General features: G+C 37.5%; 1 protein-coding gene across 1 annotated transcript in view; it reads left to right on the top strand.

The window, feature by feature from the left end:
* Positions 1–19,656, top strand: part of LOC149237038 (callose synthase 3-like) — a 305,860-nt gene that overhangs the window by 164,456 nt on the left and 121,748 nt on the right. Inside the window, exons 14-15 of the mRNA XM_089372560.1 lie at positions 13,233–13,352; positions 13,454–13,571. Of these exons, the coding sequence (XP_089228686.1) occupies positions 13,233–13,352; positions 13,454–13,571 (238 nt within the window). The remainder of the gene's footprint in view (positions 1–13,232; positions 13,353–13,453; positions 13,572–19,656) is intronic.

Genomic DNA, 19,656 nt, shown 5'->3' on the forward strand with positions numbered 1-19,656 from the left:
AGTGGGTACCGGTGGATTAGGATACCATGGAAATGAGGAGGAGGAGTACGAAGAGGAAGAGGAGGAGGAGGATAATGGGAGTGAAGATGATGATGGAAAGAAAACCAAAATAGACCAAACACCCTTGTGGAAATCATAGTTTTAAAAACCGGTCTTGCTAACCGGTTACCGGTCTAACTAGCCGGTTAGCAAGCCCACCGGTCAAAACCGGCCAAAAAACCCTGTTCAATAGTCCATTTCGCCAATTTTTTCCCTAAACCGGTGCTAACCGGCCGGTTTAGGACGGAACCGACCGGTTTTGTATCAAACCAGCCGGTTAGAGGCACGCCCACTGTAAACTCCAAAAAGCGTATTGTTGACTGTGTTTTAGGGGTTTTGGGGGGAAACTAAGGGTGTTTTCCCTCCAAAAACACCCTCTCCAAGCCTTTAAGAGGCCCCTCTCACTCTCATTTGTCTCACACAACTGATTTGGAGTGTTTGTGAGTTTGTTTGTGAGCTTGGAGAGTGTTGAGTTTTTGTTGAAGTAGTCATCTTGGAGTTGGAGTTGGAGCTATTTTGGAGATAGTGTGTAGCTGTCAGTGGAGTTTCCATCTTCAAGAGGAGGCTAAGGAAGCTAGTTTGCATTTCCAGGTAAGGATTTGCACTTGAAAATTCCTCATTTGACTGCTGTCCATGAATTAAATTTTTTTATGTGTTATAAATTTATAAACTTCTCACTTCTATGATCTATCATCTATGCTATGAACTCTCTAGCTCTATGCTATCAAATTTTGTAGCTTGCATGTGCATTTGTTTTCCTACATTTATCTTTGGTTTTCCATGTTGCTTAGCTGCAATTTTTTTTTTAAATGGTAGATTTCTTTGCAAATTGTTATTATTTCAAGCAAACATGGCTCCAAAAGGAAAGGACAATGCATGGGCTCATTGTGATGTAATTGATGGAAAAATGATATGCAAATTATGCCATAAATCTATTGGAGGTGGGGGTATTCTTAGGTTGAAACAACACTTGGCTGGGATAAGAGGCCAAGTAAAGCCATGTGATGCACCAAATGCACTGTTAGGTCCTATTAGGGCAGAATACATTTCCAAGCTTGAAAATTTTTATGAGGATAAGGCTAGGGAGAAGGCCATCCAAGATGACATTGCAAGGAAGAGGGAATTATTAGAAGCCATGAAAGAGAGTGGGTATGATGATTATGAGATTCAAGACTCCTCTTCTATCCCTTCCACCAATGACCCCTTTCACTATGTTCATCCTTCTTTTGGCCAACCATCAAAAGGAACAAAGAGAACAAACATCCAAAGTTAAATTTTCTCATCTTTTGCCAACATTGCCTCTTCTAATCCCACTTCCTCCTAGCCAAGTTCTCAACCCACTTTGGATCAACATTGGAAAAGACAATGCAAAGAAACTTCTCATCAATACATTGCTAGATGGTGGTATGATTCAGATATCCCATTTAATGCTGCTCGCTCACCTTATTACCAAGCTATGTGGGACGCTGTTATAGCTGCAGGAAAGGGCTTCAAAGGCCCTAGTATGCATGACTAGAGAGAGCTCTTTTGCAAAAAGAGATATCTTCCATTGATGAGTATTTGGTTGAGTTTAAAGATTCATGGCTCAAAACAGGTTGTTCCATCATGTCAGATATGGACCGATGGAAAGAACCGCACTATCATTAATTTCCTTATTTCTTGCCCTCAAGGAACCATGTTTTTGAAATCAGTTGATGCATCTGATAAGGTAAAGGATGCAACCCTTCTATTTGAGCTTTTGGATAACATTATTCAGGAAGTTGGGGAGCAACATGTTGTGCAGGTCATCACTGATAATGCCTCAAACTATGTTCTTGCTGGAAATATGCTTGAGACCAAATATAAGACCATATTTTGGACTCCATGTGTTGCACATTGCATAGACCTCATGCTTGAGGATATAGCCAAAGTGGAGTGGGTAGAAACCACTGTAGAGCATGCCAAGTGCATTACAAAATACATTTACAACCACTCATGGGTATTGAGCCTAATGAGGAAACACACTGGGGGCAAAGAGCTTGTTAGGCCTGCAATTACGAGATTTGCAACTCACTTCCTCATGTTGCAATGTCTCAATGGTCAACAAAAAAACTTGCAGAAAACATTTTCCTTTGAAGAATGGTCTGAATCTCGGTGGGCTCGTAGACCAGATGGAAAAGACACCAAAAAGAAAGTGTTAGACACTTATTTTTGGAAAAGGTCTCTAGAGCTTGTGAAAATTACCAAGCCTCTTGTTAAGGTGCTAAGGATGGTGGATGGGGAAAGATTGGCCATGGGCTACATTTATGAGGCTATGTATCAGGCATAGGAGCAGATACAGGCAGCTTACAAGGACAGGTTAGCTAAATATGGCCGTATATGGGAGATCATTGATAACAGATGGAACAATCAACTCCATCGTCCTATACATACAGCTGGGTATTTTTTGAACCCAAAGTATCATTATAAAAATCAGCTAGGAGATCTGCATGATGGGGAGATCAGAGCTGGATTGATTGATTGCTTGGAGCGCACGGTCCCTAGCCATGCAGACCAGTTGGAAATACATAGACAACTTACTGTTTTCAATATGGCAGGTGGTACTTTTGGCAAAAACTTGGCAAAGATGGCAAGAGATGTGGACCAACCAGGTAAGCAAGTCCAATTTCCAATTTGTTTTTCTTTTCAAGTTAAAATTGTTTATGTTCTTTACAATTCAAGTTATAAACTAAGTTACTAATTAATGTCTTTTTCTTTGCACATTGGTGGGAGTCATTTGGTGGCCAGTGTCCTCAATTGCAAAGGTTTGCAATTAGAGTCCTCAGTCAAACTTGTAGTGCTTCAGGTTGTGAGTGCAATTGGTTTGTGTTTGAGCGCATACACACGAAGAAGAGAAACCATTTGGAACAAAAACGGTTAAATGATCTTGTTTTCGTGCAATACAACCTTCGACTGAGGAGGAACCAAATGATGAGCAAAACACCTGATCTAGATCCCATTGTGTTGGACGATATTGATCCAACATCAAAATGGGTGGAGGAGACTGAAGATCCTGTGTTTGAGGTTGATTTTGATATCGACATGGCTTTAGCGGGGGATGAAGCAGATTATGTGGCGGCATTAGAACCAGGATCAGTAGCGGCATCAAGGAAAGGCAAAGAACCAATGGGAGGCACTAGTCATGCAGGTCGACAAACTCGTGCTTTCATTAGGTCCACTTCTATTGTCATTGGTGGCATTGATATTGAGGTTGGAGATCAGGTTGAGGCATCCTCAGACTCTGAACCAGATGATGTCTATGTAGCTCCTGATGATGATCCTGTGTCTAGTAGCGGTGATGAACTTGATGATTGATCATGTGTATACTGTAGACTTGTAGTAGGCCAATGGCCTCATAGCTTGCAACATTGTTTTTGGACTTTATAGGCCATTTACAGCCTCATTTCTTATGTATTTTTCTATTTTGTTGATGATATGTATTGCACTCGGTGCCATTTTGATATATTCACCTTTACATGGTATATAAATGAGCAAACTTTGCATATTTTGTCTCTATTGGCTTGGAATCATGGTTTTACATCTTAAAGATAGTTTTGTTTCATTAAAAATTCATTATTTAATGCAATGTTACTTGGGAGCGGGAGCGGGAGCGGGAGCGACCATTTTCAGAAGCTCCCGGTTTGGGAGCGAATCGGGGAGCGATTTTTTTAAAATATGTATATTTTTTATATTTTTTAATTTTTGATACATATGTGTCAACAAAAACATGTAGAATGATGAAATAGACATAAAAAACATAAAAAAACATAAATTGATCATTGAACCATATCACATCAATCATCTAGAAATTATAATCGTCATCAACCATGTCCACAAGTTAGTAAAATTCATATTACAACTGCAACATGTTGAGTCTTATAAATCATGATTCATGAAATTCAATATTAAAGTTTCAACTTCAAGCTTTCAGAATTGAAAATTCAATAACATTTATCATCATTGATCACCAAAGTAACAAGTTGTACTTGTAAGCCAAGTTTAACCATTACAAGAAGTAATATCGAAGATATTTCTAAGTCCTAACTTCTAACTGTTAACATGATATGAAATGTTAAAAATTTATAAAATGAAACATGAATAATGAGATGAAATGAAACAACTTTAGTCTTTCACAAAGCATCATATTCATAATTCACAATCATTACCAATGAGTTATAATTGCCAAGGCCCAACTTCAAACTTCAAATTTTCATTGTCACAGTGATATAATGTTTACAAAAAATATCATAATGTCATAATGATATGAAAGAGTCAAGAGTCAAGAGTCAAGGACTCAAAACTCAACAGTTATGAAAACTAAAGTCTATTAGAAACTAAAAAAGACAAGTAAACTGTAAATCTACAAGTGGCCCTTGCCACGAGAGTCTCCAGGAGTATAAGCAGGTCGTGGTGGTCTTCTAGGAGTCTCCCGCACAGACCGACGACCAGAACTAGAGCCTCCACGCGAGGGTGTCGATGGAGGTGGCGACAGCAATGGAACAAGACTCGGGCCCCGAGAACTGCTACTGGATGGTGGAGGTGGAGGTGGCGTGGCTGCTGCAGCTGCTTCATTTTCATCCCGTACAAGCTCCTCTTCTAGTTCTTCCATATGTACAATGCCATCCTCCAAATTGTCGTCCTCAGGGTGATTGTCCCAAATTTTATATGTGGGATCTTCATTAGCCCGATCACAGTAATGGCTCAACAACCTCAAGTTGTAGTGCACATAAACCAAGCTTTCTGCTCGGTTTTCGTTGAGCCTGTTTCTTTTCACATTATGTATATAACTGTAGGTGCTCCAACACCTCTCTGCAGAAGAAGAATTTACAACCTGTGAAAGAACTTTTTTTGCCAATTTTGGCAAAAGTCCGTGGCCGCCATATGTTTCCCACCATGTGAGAGAATCAAATTTATCTTTGTCGTCCATTGCATGGAAGTTACCATACAAGCCACTGCCACTGAAGTATCTGCCTATTTCAAGGCGCACAGCTGCACATTCCTCCCTGTCAGGCACCAACTTTTCTAATGCTTCCAGATATTCTCTAGTTACCTCTTGATCTAAATGGGGTTTGGTCCTAACACCACCCCCTTCTGCAGGTTTGCCCAACCAAGATTCTGAGTAGTATTTTGGCGTAAGGATATACGCCAAGCAATGTAGTGGAAGGTTAAGCCTATTCCACCGTTCACACACACAATCATGAATCAGTTTGTACAAGTTGGGATCTTTATTATGAACAATGTCTTTTATTTCCCCCAACATGGTATCCATTTGCTCATACACCTCACCAATCACTGGTTTGTCTGTATCTGCAAACCGAATCATGTTATAAATTGGCTTGGTGAAATCCAATACCTGTCTCACAGTTGTCCAAAACTGCCCATCAAGAGCGGCCTCCTCCACCGTTTCAAAACCTGCCATGTCAGCTACATTTGTAGCCCTTTCCTTTAACACCTGCCAATGTGGACTTGATACCATGCTAGCTAATGCCTCTCTTACCTTCAAAAGGCGCCTGAAGGTGAGGTAATAGCTACCAAATCTAGTCCTCGCAATCTTCAGCAACTCCAATCTCTGGTGACTGCGGGAAAGGCCATGGGTATTGCTATGATTTGTAATAAATTTTATCATTTTTTTTCCTTTCTTGTACAAATCACCAATCCATTGGTATTGTTCATTTTTGTTTTTGACAATATCATGCAACAGAAGGTTCAATGTGTGAACCAAACATCCAGACCAAAATATGTTTGGGTATTTATCCTCAATAATTGCTCCCGCTGCCTTACAATTAGGAGCATTATCAGTGATGACTTGGATGACATTGTATGGGCCAATGCGCTCAATTGTTTCAAGCAATGCTTCTGCAATGTTGATAGCGGTCTTGAACTTGTCTGAGTAATCATGTGCAGCTAGAAAGATGGGACCACTTCGAGACACAACAAGAACACTTATCAATGGCTTGCCTTTTACATTTGTCCATCCATCAGATACAATGGACACCCCATTGTCAGTCCAAGAACTTGTCATTTTATTCAAAGAATGTGATATTTTTGCTTTTTCATGATCAAGGCCAACAGTTCTTGCCTTGTCATACCCAGGGCTCTTGTATCCTTTAGGGGCATCATTTATGGCAGAAACCATTTCGTGCCAATAAGGTGAGCGTAGAACATTGAATGGTATCCCACATGCATAGAGGAACCTGTAAACTTTTGAATCCACATCATTCCTACACCCCTCATCAAGGAAATCTGATATGGTTCTACGCCTTAAAGATGATGACCCTGAGCCTCCATGTCCATATCCACTGCCTTGGGAGGATGCTGAAGGAGTTCTTTGTGATGGTGAGATTGGTTCAAAGAAACCCCTTGATCTTTTTGTTCTGTATTGGGCGTCCTCCTCTTCCTTTATGTATTTGGCTCTATCTGCTGTTGACACCGCTGCACAAGTTTTGATTCCTATTTGTTTCTCTCCATCCCATGGCCTTTCCCCGCAGAGGTGTCTTTTAGCACGGGTGTATGAGCCTGTGTAATCAGTGTTGCAATGGGGGCAATGAAATTTAGTGGTTCCACCCCCTCTCCCTGTTTCAGCCCTTTGAACATATTTCCACAATGGAGTTTGGTCTTGTTTAGTTTTTTGAGGGTCATGTTCACCCTCCTCCATCTCCTCCTCACTGGGGTTTTCATCCATTTGACTTCCTCCGGCTTCTTCATCCACCTCTTCAGTTTCAGGCCCCCTCCGTTTCCTACTCTCCACCACCATAATAACCATAAAAGGGACCAGGAAGAGGAAAATGCCAATAAATATCCCCAGGTCCATGGTGTTTGATGTTTGTAGGGTTTGAGTCTTGAATCTGCAAATTAATTTAGTTTATTGGGATTAATTCATTTAATTTATTAATTTAATTTAAATACATGATCTTTAAACTCAAACAGCTAAATTAAACTAACCAAATTAACTACCTAACCAGCGAAACTAACTAAATGATTAAGTTACTTACCTCTGCAGGCTTGCTCCTCGCTCCTTGGCACTTGCTCCTCGCTCCTCAGCTCTGGCTCCTTGCTCCTCAGCTCTTGCTCCTTGCTCCTTTGCTCTTGCTCCAACTCTCAATCTCTTGCTCAATGAAGTTGAAATGAAATTTTTTTGGCCCATTGGGCTTATAAAATAAAAAAATTTTTCTAAAATTTTTGGAAATTTCGGGTCCGGCGGATTTTTTTTCCGCCGAACCGCTCCCGGAGCGTTTTTTAATGCCCGGGAGCGATCAGGGAGCGATCGCTCCCCGATCGCTCCCGGGCATTAAAAAACGCTCCGGGAGCGCGGGAGCGATCGCTCCCTGAATCGCTCCCTAACAGACCAGGGAGCGCAAATTTTTTTACGGGAGCGTGCTCCCGACCCGCTCCCGCCCGGAGCGCGCTTCGGGAGCGGGTTCGAAGGGGGGGGGGGGGGCGCTCCCCCGCAACACTGATTTAATGTATTTTTTTAAAACCGGGTCGTTTAGACCAAACCAGTCCCGGTTAGACCGGTTCCGGTCGGTAAACCGGTTCATTAGGTGGACCGGTCCAGTCACCGGTTCCGGTTTTAAAAACATTGGTGGAAATATGTTAAAAGGCTTGGAGGAAGGAAGGGGGGGTGGAACCACTAAATTTATAAGCCCCCATTGCAAATATACTTCCATAGGTTCATATATTTGTGCGGGAAAGCATGGGAAAAGGCCATGGGATGGAAATAAGCCAATAGGAATCAAAACCTGTGAAAATGTACCAACACAACAGAGAAACAAATATATAAGGGAAGAGGAGGAAACAAAATACAAATAAATAAGATCAAAGGCTGAACATGAGACCACTATCACACATAGAGCACTTAGTGGTTAAACAAGAACTCCATCAACGTCCACCCATGGTAGTGGATTCACAGTCGTAGGCACAGACATCTCTTTAAGGCATAAAACACTATTGGAACTCCTTCATCTAGGTTGTAGGGATGACGTAGATGCAAAAGTTAACCAATTTCTCTTTACATGTGGCATACCGTTCAATGTTCTTCGCTTAGCTTATTGGCATGAAATGCTTACCTCCATCAATGATGCCCCTAAAGGATACAAGAACCCCTGGAATGACAAAGCTAGAACCATGGGACTTGATCGGGAAAAATCCAAAATAAAAATGCTTTGGGTAAATTCACAAATGCTTGGAATGAATATCGAGTATCCATTGTATCTGATGGTTGGACAATTGTAAAAGGCAAGCCATTGATGAGTGTTCTTGGTGTATTTGCTACTGATGTAGTCTTCCTTTCATCTCATGACTGACATCAACTTTTTAGAACCTTTAATTCAAAAAATGGAAACTATTGGGCCATTCATTATTGGTAATGCTTCTAATTGTAAGGCAACGAGAGAAATCATTGGGGATAGACACCCCAACATATTTTGGTCTAGGTGTTTGGTTCACACAATGAACCTTTTGATGCATGACATTATTAAGATAAAGGAACCTGAATACAAATGGATTGGTTCATTGTATAAGAGAGGCAAATACATGATAATATTTATTACCAATCATAGCAATGCCTATGGTGTTTTCCGCAGTCACTCAAGGTTGGAGCTATTGAATATTGCAAAGACTAGATTTGCTAGCTATTACCTCACCTTTAAGTACCTTTTGAAGGTAAGAGAGGCATTGGCTAGCATGGTATCAAGTGAATCATGGCAGGTATTAAAGGACAAGGTTGCAACCGCATCTGATAGTGAAGATTTTCAAGAGGTGGAGGACACTGTTCTTGATGGTCAGTTTTGGGAAAGTGTGAAGTATGTTTTGCAGTTCACCAAGCCCATTTATAACATGTTTTGTTTTGCAGATACATATTCGTCGATGATTAGGAGGTGTACAAGCAGATGGATGGCATGCTAGGGAAAGTCAAAGTTATTGTTCAGCTGAAAGATGCCATCTTGTATGATCATATTCACAAACATGTGGTCAAAAGGTGGGATAATATTAATGTTCCACTCCATGCCTTAGCGTATGTCCTTACGCCAAAATACTACTCTCCATCTTGGTTGGCCAAACCTGCACATGGGGGTGGGTTTAGGAGAAAACCCCATATAGATCCAGAGGTACAAAATGATTACATGCTACCATTAGACAAGCTGGTCCCTGATTGGGAGGGGTGTGCTAGATTGTGTGGATAATTAAGCAAGTACTTTAGTCAAAGTGGAACGTTTGGTACTTTGCATGCAATTGATGATAGAGATAGATTGGATCCTATTGAATGGTGGAACATATATGGCTCCGGGGGACCTTTGGCGAAATTGGCAGTTAAATTGCTTTCATAGGTGGTTAATACTTCTTCTGCAAAGAGGTGTTGGAGCACCTATAACTTCATCCACAATGTCAAAAGAAACTGCCTCAATGAAAACCGGGTAGAAAGCTTGGTTTATGTATACTACAATTTGAGGTTGTTGACACATTATTGTGAGCGGGCTCGATTTAATAGAGCATATATCATTTGGGACAACAACTCGAAGGAGGATAATTTGGAGGATGGAGCCTTACGTTTAGAATAGTTGGAAGTAGAACTTTTGGACATTGAGGATGATAGTCATCAAGCAACAACAACAATATTATCAACAATGCCACCCCTATCCACTACTAGGGCTCAAGTTGCACCATCTTTGCCACCACCTCTATTTGCAACACTGTGTGGAGGTCATGTGCCTTCTAGTTCTAGATAGGGTTCACGAGCATTGCAGATTTAGACTATGCGGGAGGAGACTGCCATTATTCATAGATCATGAGAAAAGAAATTAGAAATTTCTCGTGGCAAGAATTTTTTTTAGTAGATAGTAGATTTACTTGTCTTTTCTAGTTTCTAGTACTTTTTATAACTATTGACTCTTTCATATTTATTATGGTATTTTTTGTAAACAATATATGACAATTTAAGTTTGAAGTTTGAAGCTGGCAGTTGTAACTCATTGGTAATGAATTATGAATATGATGCTTCATGAAACGTTTCATTTCATGTTTGATATTCTTTGTTATAATTTGGTAATGGTTACAAGTACAACTTTAGTGATGACAAATGTTATATATTGAATTTTGAGACTTTGAAACTTGAAGGGTGATGAGAATTGAGATGTTGTGGACCTGTGGTTGATGAAGACTATAACTACTAGATGATTGATGTTATATGGTTTAATCCATGTTTTAATGCTTTTTATAACTAATGCATCATTCCACATGCTTTTGTTGACATATATGCATCGAAACATATTAAAATATATATATTATAAAAAAACGCTCCTGAAAACACACGTGGCCTAGAAGCTTTTGAAAATTGTTGCTTCCGCTCCTGCTCCCACTTCCGTTTCCAAGCAGCCTTGCTTCTATCATTTGAGGGAAGATGTTTTGGGGTAACTTTTCTCCTTCTCTATTGGTTTGGTAATTATTTGGTGCCTTTCTCTCTCTACCCATCTTGGAACCCTGGCAAGAGGTATTGATTATGTCTATCAAGCTATAGTTGATCTTGTTGGTGAAGGTTGCTCCTTGAGGACCTATTTTTGTAGGGCCTGTTGATTTGAGGTAGCATCAGATGTGCTCTAGCCACGAAAATTGGTGGAGAGGCTAAAGCACATGAGATCTCCAAGACCATAAAGGGTTTGGGCAGAATCTAACCGGTTTGGGAGATATTAAAATAATTAATATTTTTAATGGAGTTCCTAAGTCTAAACTTAAGAAAAATAAAATATTAATGGGTATTAATATAAAACTGGGTTAGAATGGTCCAAAAGTCATGGATCAAGCCAAATCTAATCTTAGCCGTTGATTAGAGATTTAATCTCGGCCGTTGATGGACCAACGAGAAAAGTATAAGAGGAGGCTTGAGGGTCAGTTGGAGAACACACCAAGAGAGATCAAGAACTCGATTTTCTGGGGCAGGGTTTGCTGAGGAAATTGAGTGAGTGATCTGAGTTGCAGCTGAGGGGCAGTGAATACATAGTAGAGAGGCAGAGTTAGTACCAGGAGGATCAGCGCAGAGCTGGGAGAGGGACGCAAAGCCAGCTAGAGGCCATGCAGAGGCAGCCAGGAGCTGCGCAGAGCCAGAGAGGGCCAACGTGTGAGACGCAGAGGGTCCAAGGGCTGACGCAGAGGCTCTAGAAGCTGACGCAGAGCCCAGAGAGGCTGACGCTGGGCCAGAGAGGCTGACGCATGGCCTAGAGGCAGTGCTGGGAGCATTTTGTGGGATAGACTGAGAGCTGGAGAGCCGGATAGGGTGACGCAGTCCCTATCAGAGTGACATAGAGCAGCAGAAGTTGCATTGTTGCTGTGGGATCGTTCATCCAGTGTTTTAGCCGGAATATCTGTCTCCGACTGAGAGGTACTACTGCTGAGGGCATTCTCTATTGGGTGAGCCATTTCTGGCACCCAGGTTGTATTTTGAAACTGCATAATAATAAAACCCTCTGAATAGCTGCACCAGTTTTCCCGCATTGGGTTTTTTCGGGGACATTAGTCCAAAAACAACGGTGTCACTTGTGTGCTTGTTTACTTTCAGTTGATGATCTGTATGTGTTGATACTGTACTTGTATTTATTTTCAGTATTTACATGGTAAATAACTTGTTAAGTAATTGAACAAGTAGGAAGAAATAAATCAGATAGTACAGGAAGAATTTCTAATGGGTTAAACTTAGAAATTCCAACAGGCCTTGCTCTTTATTGGTAATCTTGATTGCAGAGATTTTTTGCCCTTGTTGGATCTAATCTCTTACATCTAATCCTTCAAATGAAATAGACAAATTCTTAAGAGGGGTTTCCTTCCTGACTCCATAAGTCCCATTTGATTCACCTCTATTCAATTTCCCTTGTTGGATTGGGCACTAATCTCTACTTCCTTCCACTACATTTTTTAAAGCCATAAGAACCTCCAAAAGATTGTTTTACTAAAGCTACTCTCACTTCATCATGTGCTTCATTGCTTAGCTTTTGTAATCCTACTAGGGATACCTCCTGGAGCCAGAGGTGAGCTGAGCTAATGTGAAGAGGACAGGTTGCTTAGGTGACTCTTTGTTGAGTGAGTGGCAATGGTTTTGTTGTAGGGCATGTCCAAAATTATATAACAGGGACAATTGGAGACATATTTTTGTTCATATCTTCATTCACTAACAATATTTCTAGAGGTAATACTCAAATTTCCATTGGTGAATAAATTTTTAAATCCCTTGCTTACTTCCACTTTGCTTCCTAGGTTTATGCATGGATTCTTTAACTTGTTTCCTAATACTTGGTATATACTTGTAGATATACAGTCTCGGCGTCCGGTCTTGACTCTGTTGAATTTTAACAATCTGCCTTTAGTTGTCGGCATTTGATTCCTTGTAATTTTAGTCTCTAAAGCTATCTACCTGAAGCATGCTGTTGAGGTAGTCATAATTTGTTTCACTAGACACAAAATTGCATTCAAGAAATACTTAGAAAAGTCCTGGTAAGCTGCTATCCATATCTTTGTATCAATATATTCATGTTACTTCCAGGATCCTATTCATTTTTCCTAAATACAAAATTGATATAGATAGGTTATGTGTCCATTGAAGAAGAAAGAAACACTGACCAACTAAATGTGTACATTTGTTCCCTGTTCTCTGTGCAAAAAAAGAAAGAGGAGTATTTGCAAGTAGAATCCATTTGCATCCTTGTATGTGTGCTACTTGGAAAAATCAGATCATGAAATGTATATGGACAACATCCATGTTTTTGTGCATTCAGTGATCTTGTGTTTAGCTGTCAATTAGTCTGTTTTGTTTAACTAGACACAATTGCATTCAAGGAATACTTGGAAAGGTCTTGCTATCTTTGTGTCTATATATTCATGGTACTCTCAGGATCCTATTTCATTTCTCCAAAAGGCAAAATTGATATGGATAGATTCTTGTGTCCATGGAAGAAGAAAGAAACACTGTCATACTAAATGTGTACATTTGTTCCCTGTTCTTTGTGCAAAAAAAGGAGAAGAGTATTTGCTAGTAGAATCCATTTGCATCCTTGTCTGTGTGCTGCTTGGAAAATTCAGATCATGAAATTTATATGGACATCATCTATGTTTTTGTGCATTCAGTGATCTGTGTTTAACTGTCAATTAGTCTGTTTTGCCCTTTATAAGAGTTAGTGCTTTGCATATTGCAGAAGCCTTTAACTGATAGAAACAGATGGCTGGGCAAGACGAACTTTGTTGAAATCCGTTCCTTCTGGCACATTCTTAGAAGCTTTGATCGAATGTGGACCTTCCATATTTTGTCTTTACAGGTACGTATGAAATCCTTGTTTTTCTATTCCAAAGAATCTTGTATTGTATATGCACTTCGCCATTTTTTATCAACTGAATGTTTGATCTTTTGGATCTGTAGGTAATGATAATTCTTTCCTGGAATGGATCGAGCCAGTCAACTGGAATCTTTAATCAAGTTGTTTTTAAAAAGATCTTGAGTATTTTTATCACAGCTGCAATATTAAAGCTTGTTCAAGGTACAAACTACTCCACTTGCTCTTCAGCAACCAAATGTCGTTCTCAGAAAATTGCACTTTGTAACAAACTTCAAATACTAGTGATTGCAGTTCATTTGGATGCTTTCTGCTCTTTTAATGACTAAAATTGAACATTATATTCATTCCAATAGAGTTATGGAAGGAGTTCATGTTGATATAGAACAGTGTTGTGGGGGAGCGTGTAACAAATAAAATATATAATTAATGTAAATATAATGTAAATGATAATAATCATAAATAATAATTAGTTAAGTAGTAATTAGGTTGAAGAGGCATGTCTAAATGAGACATGACTCTTCATGAAGAGACGCTTGATATATAAGCAAGCCTCTCATTCTCATTGTAAATGATTCTCATTCATTCTTATTCTTATTTCATATTTAATATATAATATTTGTATCCTCATGGATATATTTATATTCCAAGTCTTTTGGAGTAATTAATTTATAGAAGGAACTTTGTTCACTTCATTTGGTATCAGAGCAGTTCGGTTCTCTAGGTTGCTTAACCGGTGCACAGAGCTCGTTCTCATATCTAGGTTCTTGGCTATCCAAATTCGTCAACCTTGTTGCCGTACAATTGAAGCATTTTGCTCAGAATTTGGGAGTTTCTCCTTTTCTCCGTTTTTCTAGGCCCTTGGCCATAAAAAAAATAAAAATTAACCAATATATATATATATAAGTAAATAAAATAAAAAAAAATAAGAAGGAAAAAAGTAAAAGAAAAAACAAAACGGATACAAAATCTCATATCAAGTATATTTAAAACTTTTTACGTGGAAAAGCTGGTGGTTTTAAAAACAACCCATGGTAATTGCCCATGGTATTTTAAAAAGTTAAAAAAAAACAAAAAAGCAAAAGGAATAGGTTTTACTTTTTACGTGGAGAACATTTTAAGGAGGTTTTAAAAACAACCCATGGTAATAGCCCATAGTATTTTAAAAGTTAAAGAAAAAGCAGGGATACAAAAGATCTTACGTGAAAGGTAAATATTACAAATATACTTTTTACAGAAGGTTTTAAAAACAACCCATGGTAATAGCCCATGGTATTTTAAAAGTAAAATAAAAAACAAAAGGGATACAAAATCTCATACCAAGTGATATTTAAAACTTTTTAGGTGGAGAAGCCCGTGGTTTTAGAAACAACCCATGGTATTTTAAAAGTAAAAGATACTTTGATAACATTGGAGAAAAAAGGTGTGATCTAAATAATTTTAAATACAAAAGATCTTACGTGAAAGGTAAATATTACTTTTTACAGGAGGTTTTAAAAACAACCCATGGTAATAGCCCATGGTATTTTAAAAGTAAAATAAAAAACAAAAGGGTTGCAAAATCTCATACCAAGTGATATTTAAAACTTTTTAGGTGGAGGTTTTAGAAACAACCCATGGTAATTGCCCGTGGTATTTTAAAAGTAAAAGATACTTTGATAACATTGGAGGAAAAAGGTGTGATCTAAATAATTTTAATTGTTCAAATCTAAAGATTGTGGCCGTACCAAGAGTCACGTCTCATCCAAATTTTCTGAGAAAAAAAATATTATTATAATTATAAAAAAGGATACTATATAAGCCTTATATAGTTACATATAAAAGGAAAAGTGGGTCTCAAAAAAGTATATATAAATTTTATATAATTATAATTTTATAATATATATAAATTAAAATTATATAATATATATAATTTATAATTATATATATAAAAAAAATTATTATTATATAAAATTCTTTATTAAAAGAGTGAAAAAAAGAAGAAGAAGAGAATATTTGAAATATATATATATATATATTAGAAATTATATAAAAAGAGAGTAAAAAAAAAGGAAAAAGAAGAAAGAGGAGAGAGAATATAACATATAAAAATTAAAATATATATATATATATATATATATATATATATATATATATATATATGTTGAAAGAGAAAAAGAAAACGGAAGATAAAAGAAGTGAAAAAAATGGAATCTCTAAGAAATGAACAAAAACAATTCCAAAGAGATGTAAAACAAGAAATCACAATACTTAAGCAACAATATGCTGGACTTGTGGATATGCATTACAAAGAAATAATGGAAAAGGACGAAGAAAATTCTCGTCTCAAGGACCATGTCGAAAAATTACTTGCGCAAGTGAAGAAGGCTAAGGTCACAAAGAAAGAACTCAAGAAGCACTTATCAGAACAAGAAGAGGAAGCTTTGCATTCAAAGAACCTTAATAAAAATTTATTAGAACAAATCAAAGATCTAAAAGATGAAAATCTTAAAATTCAAAACATTGAAAATAAGACTGATAAATTAAAAACCGAAATTTTTTTACGTCTGAGAAACCATAATCAAAGTCTGCTCAATCAAACTAAGAAACTTAAGGAGGATAAGAAAGCATTAAAAGATAAGTTGGAACAAGTCACTCAAGAAGAAGTATCGAAATCTCCAGTCACAATAGTTCAAGTTGAAAATAAGGGAACAAATACCAATCCAGTGAATATGACAACTCAAGAAGACAAGTCAGTTGAAGAAACGACACACTTAGATGTTGCAGTTCAGACAATGGACATCCGAAGTGAATGTTCCATAACCGATTCAACAACATCCTCACCAAAAGAAAATCTAAAAACTTTATATCGGATCCGAATCACGAGAGTAGACAAATCAACCAAGCTACGTATCAGGACAATTCAAACCAAAGACAACAAATTAATGTTTCAGAGAACAATGACGTAACATCCATCTCGTCTTACGCTGACAAGTCGTTCCAAAATTCCAGTGATCAGAATACTATACAGAAAATCAATCTGGGATGTTTTGATCCCTTCTCAGTGCGTCAATTTTGTTTGTCACTAAGAAGATCATATCAGCTTGTATCGACGAAGATGACTGTTCCAAGAGAGAAAGACTTTCAAACCCGAAAAAGAGATCAAACCTTTTTTCATCGACAAGCTTTGAGGACAAAGCTTTTTGAGGAAGGAGGCAATGTAACAAATAAAAATATATAAATAATATAAATATAATGTAAATGATAATAATCATAAATAATAACTAGTTAAGTAGTAATTAGGTTGAAGAGGCATGTCTAAATGAGACATGACTCTTCATGAAGAGACACTTGCTTGATATATAAGCAAGCCTCTCATTCTCATTGTAAATGATTCTCATTCATTCTTATTCTTATTTCATATTTAATATATAATATTTGTATCCTCATGGATATATTTATATTCCAAGTTTTTTGGAGTAATTAATTTATAGAAGGAACTTTGTTCGCTTCAGAGTGCCCCCCCGCTCGATCCCGCTCCCAATCTGTGCTCCAGTTGGGAGTGCGCTCCCTAAATTTTTTTTTCGCTCCTTGCCTTTTCAGGAGCGTTTTGCCTTTTTTGCAATTTTTTTTTTTGTAGTAATGTTCAAAATGCAATTTTTTTTGAAAGAAACAAATAATTTTTGAGTGGGGCAGCTTAATGATCAAGTCTATGGCCCTAGTATTGATATGCTATTCATGGTAATGTTAAATTCTTAAAGTAAAAGTGACATTCTCATTCTCCTTAATCTTTATTTTCATCCTTTTACTTTAATGAAGATTAAAGACAATGAGAAGGAGAATGAAAATGTCACTTTTACTTGAATTTTTAACATTACCATGAAATGACTCAGGATGTTTGAGAGTGGTTCCGGCCTCATTGGATTTCATATGGATAAAGTAGAATTTTAGATTTCATTCAAAATCTAGCAGACTTATCAGTTTTTCAGGATTTTAGGATTGGGGGATTGCAATGTTTCCATTGAATTTTGTCATGTATTAGGGTATGGAGCTCGTATTTAATCAAGAGCACCAATCCCTCTACGTACCTTGATGTTAGTGACATTGGTTGTCGAACTCCGCTATCATGACCCTCCTAAAAATGTACGCATCACTCAAACAAAATCTTGACTTGACATGCTATGCTTTTTCTATCTTATGTTAATGCTTAGAGGGTGATATTAATGACAAAGATCCCTATACAGATACAGAGGTAATGACAAAGATACCTCTGGATATTAATGCTTAGAGGGTGATATTAATGACAAAGATCCTGATTTTCCAACAAGACAAAAAAATTAGACATTTCTCGTGGTGGCAAGAGGCCCAAGCATAAGAAAGAGAATAGATTTACTTCTCTTTTCTAGTTTCTAGTAGTTTTTATAACTATTGACTCTTTCATATTTATTATGATATTCTTTTAAACAATATATGACAATTTAAGTTTGAAGTCGGCAGTTATAACTCATTAGTAATGAATTATGAATATGATGCTTCATGAAAGTTGAAAGTTGTTTCATTTCATTTCATTTTATAACATTTCATTTCATGTTAGATATTATTTATTGTAATGGTTACTTTTAGCTTACAAGTACAACTTTGGTGATCAATGATGATAAATGTTATATATTGAATTTTGGAAGCTTGAAACTTTAAGATTGATGAATCATGAGACTCAATATGTTGTATGTTAATATGTTACTAACTTGTGGACATGGTTGATGAAGATTATAACTTCTAGATGATTGTTGTTATATGGTTCAATCTATGTTTTTTTTTTTTTTAATGTTTTTTATATCTAATTCATTATTCTACATGTTTTTGTTGACATATATGTATCAAAATATAAAAATTATAAAAAATATATATATTATATAAAAAACGCTCTGGGATTCACTCCCAAACTGGGAGCTTCTGGAAATGTCGCTCCCGCTCCCAAGTAACACTGATATAGAATTGACCTTTTGTCTTACTGGGTTAATGCAGAAATCTGCACATAAGAAGGATGAACGGATCTATGAGAAAACTGTAGATGACTAATGCTGTCACCACTAGCTACCTCTCCATTTGGACTGGTGCTTTTCCAGTCTCAGGGGGGTGCGCTAGGATGTGTTCGCTATTCACTAATTAGTAAAATTTGCATGTATAATCAGACCTAAACAAAAACACTTAAGCTGCCCCTAAGTGCCTGTATGCACTCAAGAACAGTGGTAAATTCACAAATTAAATAACAAGGGTTAAGGTCAGATTTATTAACCAATTTACTACAGTGGTTAAGTGAATGAAACAACATGAATGTGCTTGTTAAGTGAGGGAACAATTCAGATTAATTGCACAGAATAAAAAGACTAGATCCTTGCAGCACAATGGCACACATAAAACAATGACACAAATTTGAAGAGTTTGAAACAAATGCATAGTTGTTGGAAACACTGAGAGGGGGGTGAATCAGTATTTCTCTTCAATCAATTAATTTTAATCTTCAGAGCATTCAAATTAAGAATAGCATTAGTTAAAAAATAAATCAACATCACATCAGAAAACAACACCATTCAACAATGCATGACATCAAGATAGTACACCAAGATTTTTAGGTGTAAACCCTTCTGGGAGAAAAGCCAACGAACGCTTCTTAAATTTTGTCTTCAATAATTTACATCAATTAAGAAGCTCGAACTTCTAAGATTTCCAGCGCCAATTGAAGAAGGCTCCAACCCCTTGGTTTACCAACTCCAACTAGAAGGACACTCCATTGCCCTAGTTTAAAGGCTCCAACCTGAAGGATGCTCCAACACCCTATTTACCAGCTCCAACTGGAAGGATGCTGCAATGACCTGGTTTACAGTCTCCAACTTGAAGGGCGCTCCAACACCTTATTTACCAGCGTCAATTGGAGGGACATGTTGAGAAATCTATAGGGAAAAGATTAGAGTGATTTCTCTTTACTTGATAACTGGTTGTGATGTCTTTTTTACTCATTAGCTTTGTAATTTATTATTATGTGTGTGTATCATCAAACAACTACAAAAAACAAGAAGAACAGGAACCCAAAATATAGGCTGCAAGCCAGGGCCAAAACTTTTCCACTTGAGAGGAAAACCCACAAATCTCTTCTCTTCCTTATAGGTTCTTCAATTGACGAATTCCAAGACCTTAAGATTGAAACCAATACCCTCCAAGACCAAGACCAACCTCTCCGGATGATGTGCTAACCTTGATCTAGTCAAACTTAGTCAAATCTCTTCCAGTAGAACTTCTTCGACCTCCAACT

The sequence above is a fragment of the Pinus tabuliformis genome, chromosome 8, assembly GCF_031772625.1.
Source record: "Pinus tabuliformis cultivar Carrire ecotype Pingquan chromosome 8, CPIR1, whole genome shotgun sequence".
Taxonomy (NCBI): domain Eukaryota; kingdom Viridiplantae; phylum Streptophyta; class Pinopsida; order Pinales; family Pinaceae; genus Pinus; species Pinus tabuliformis.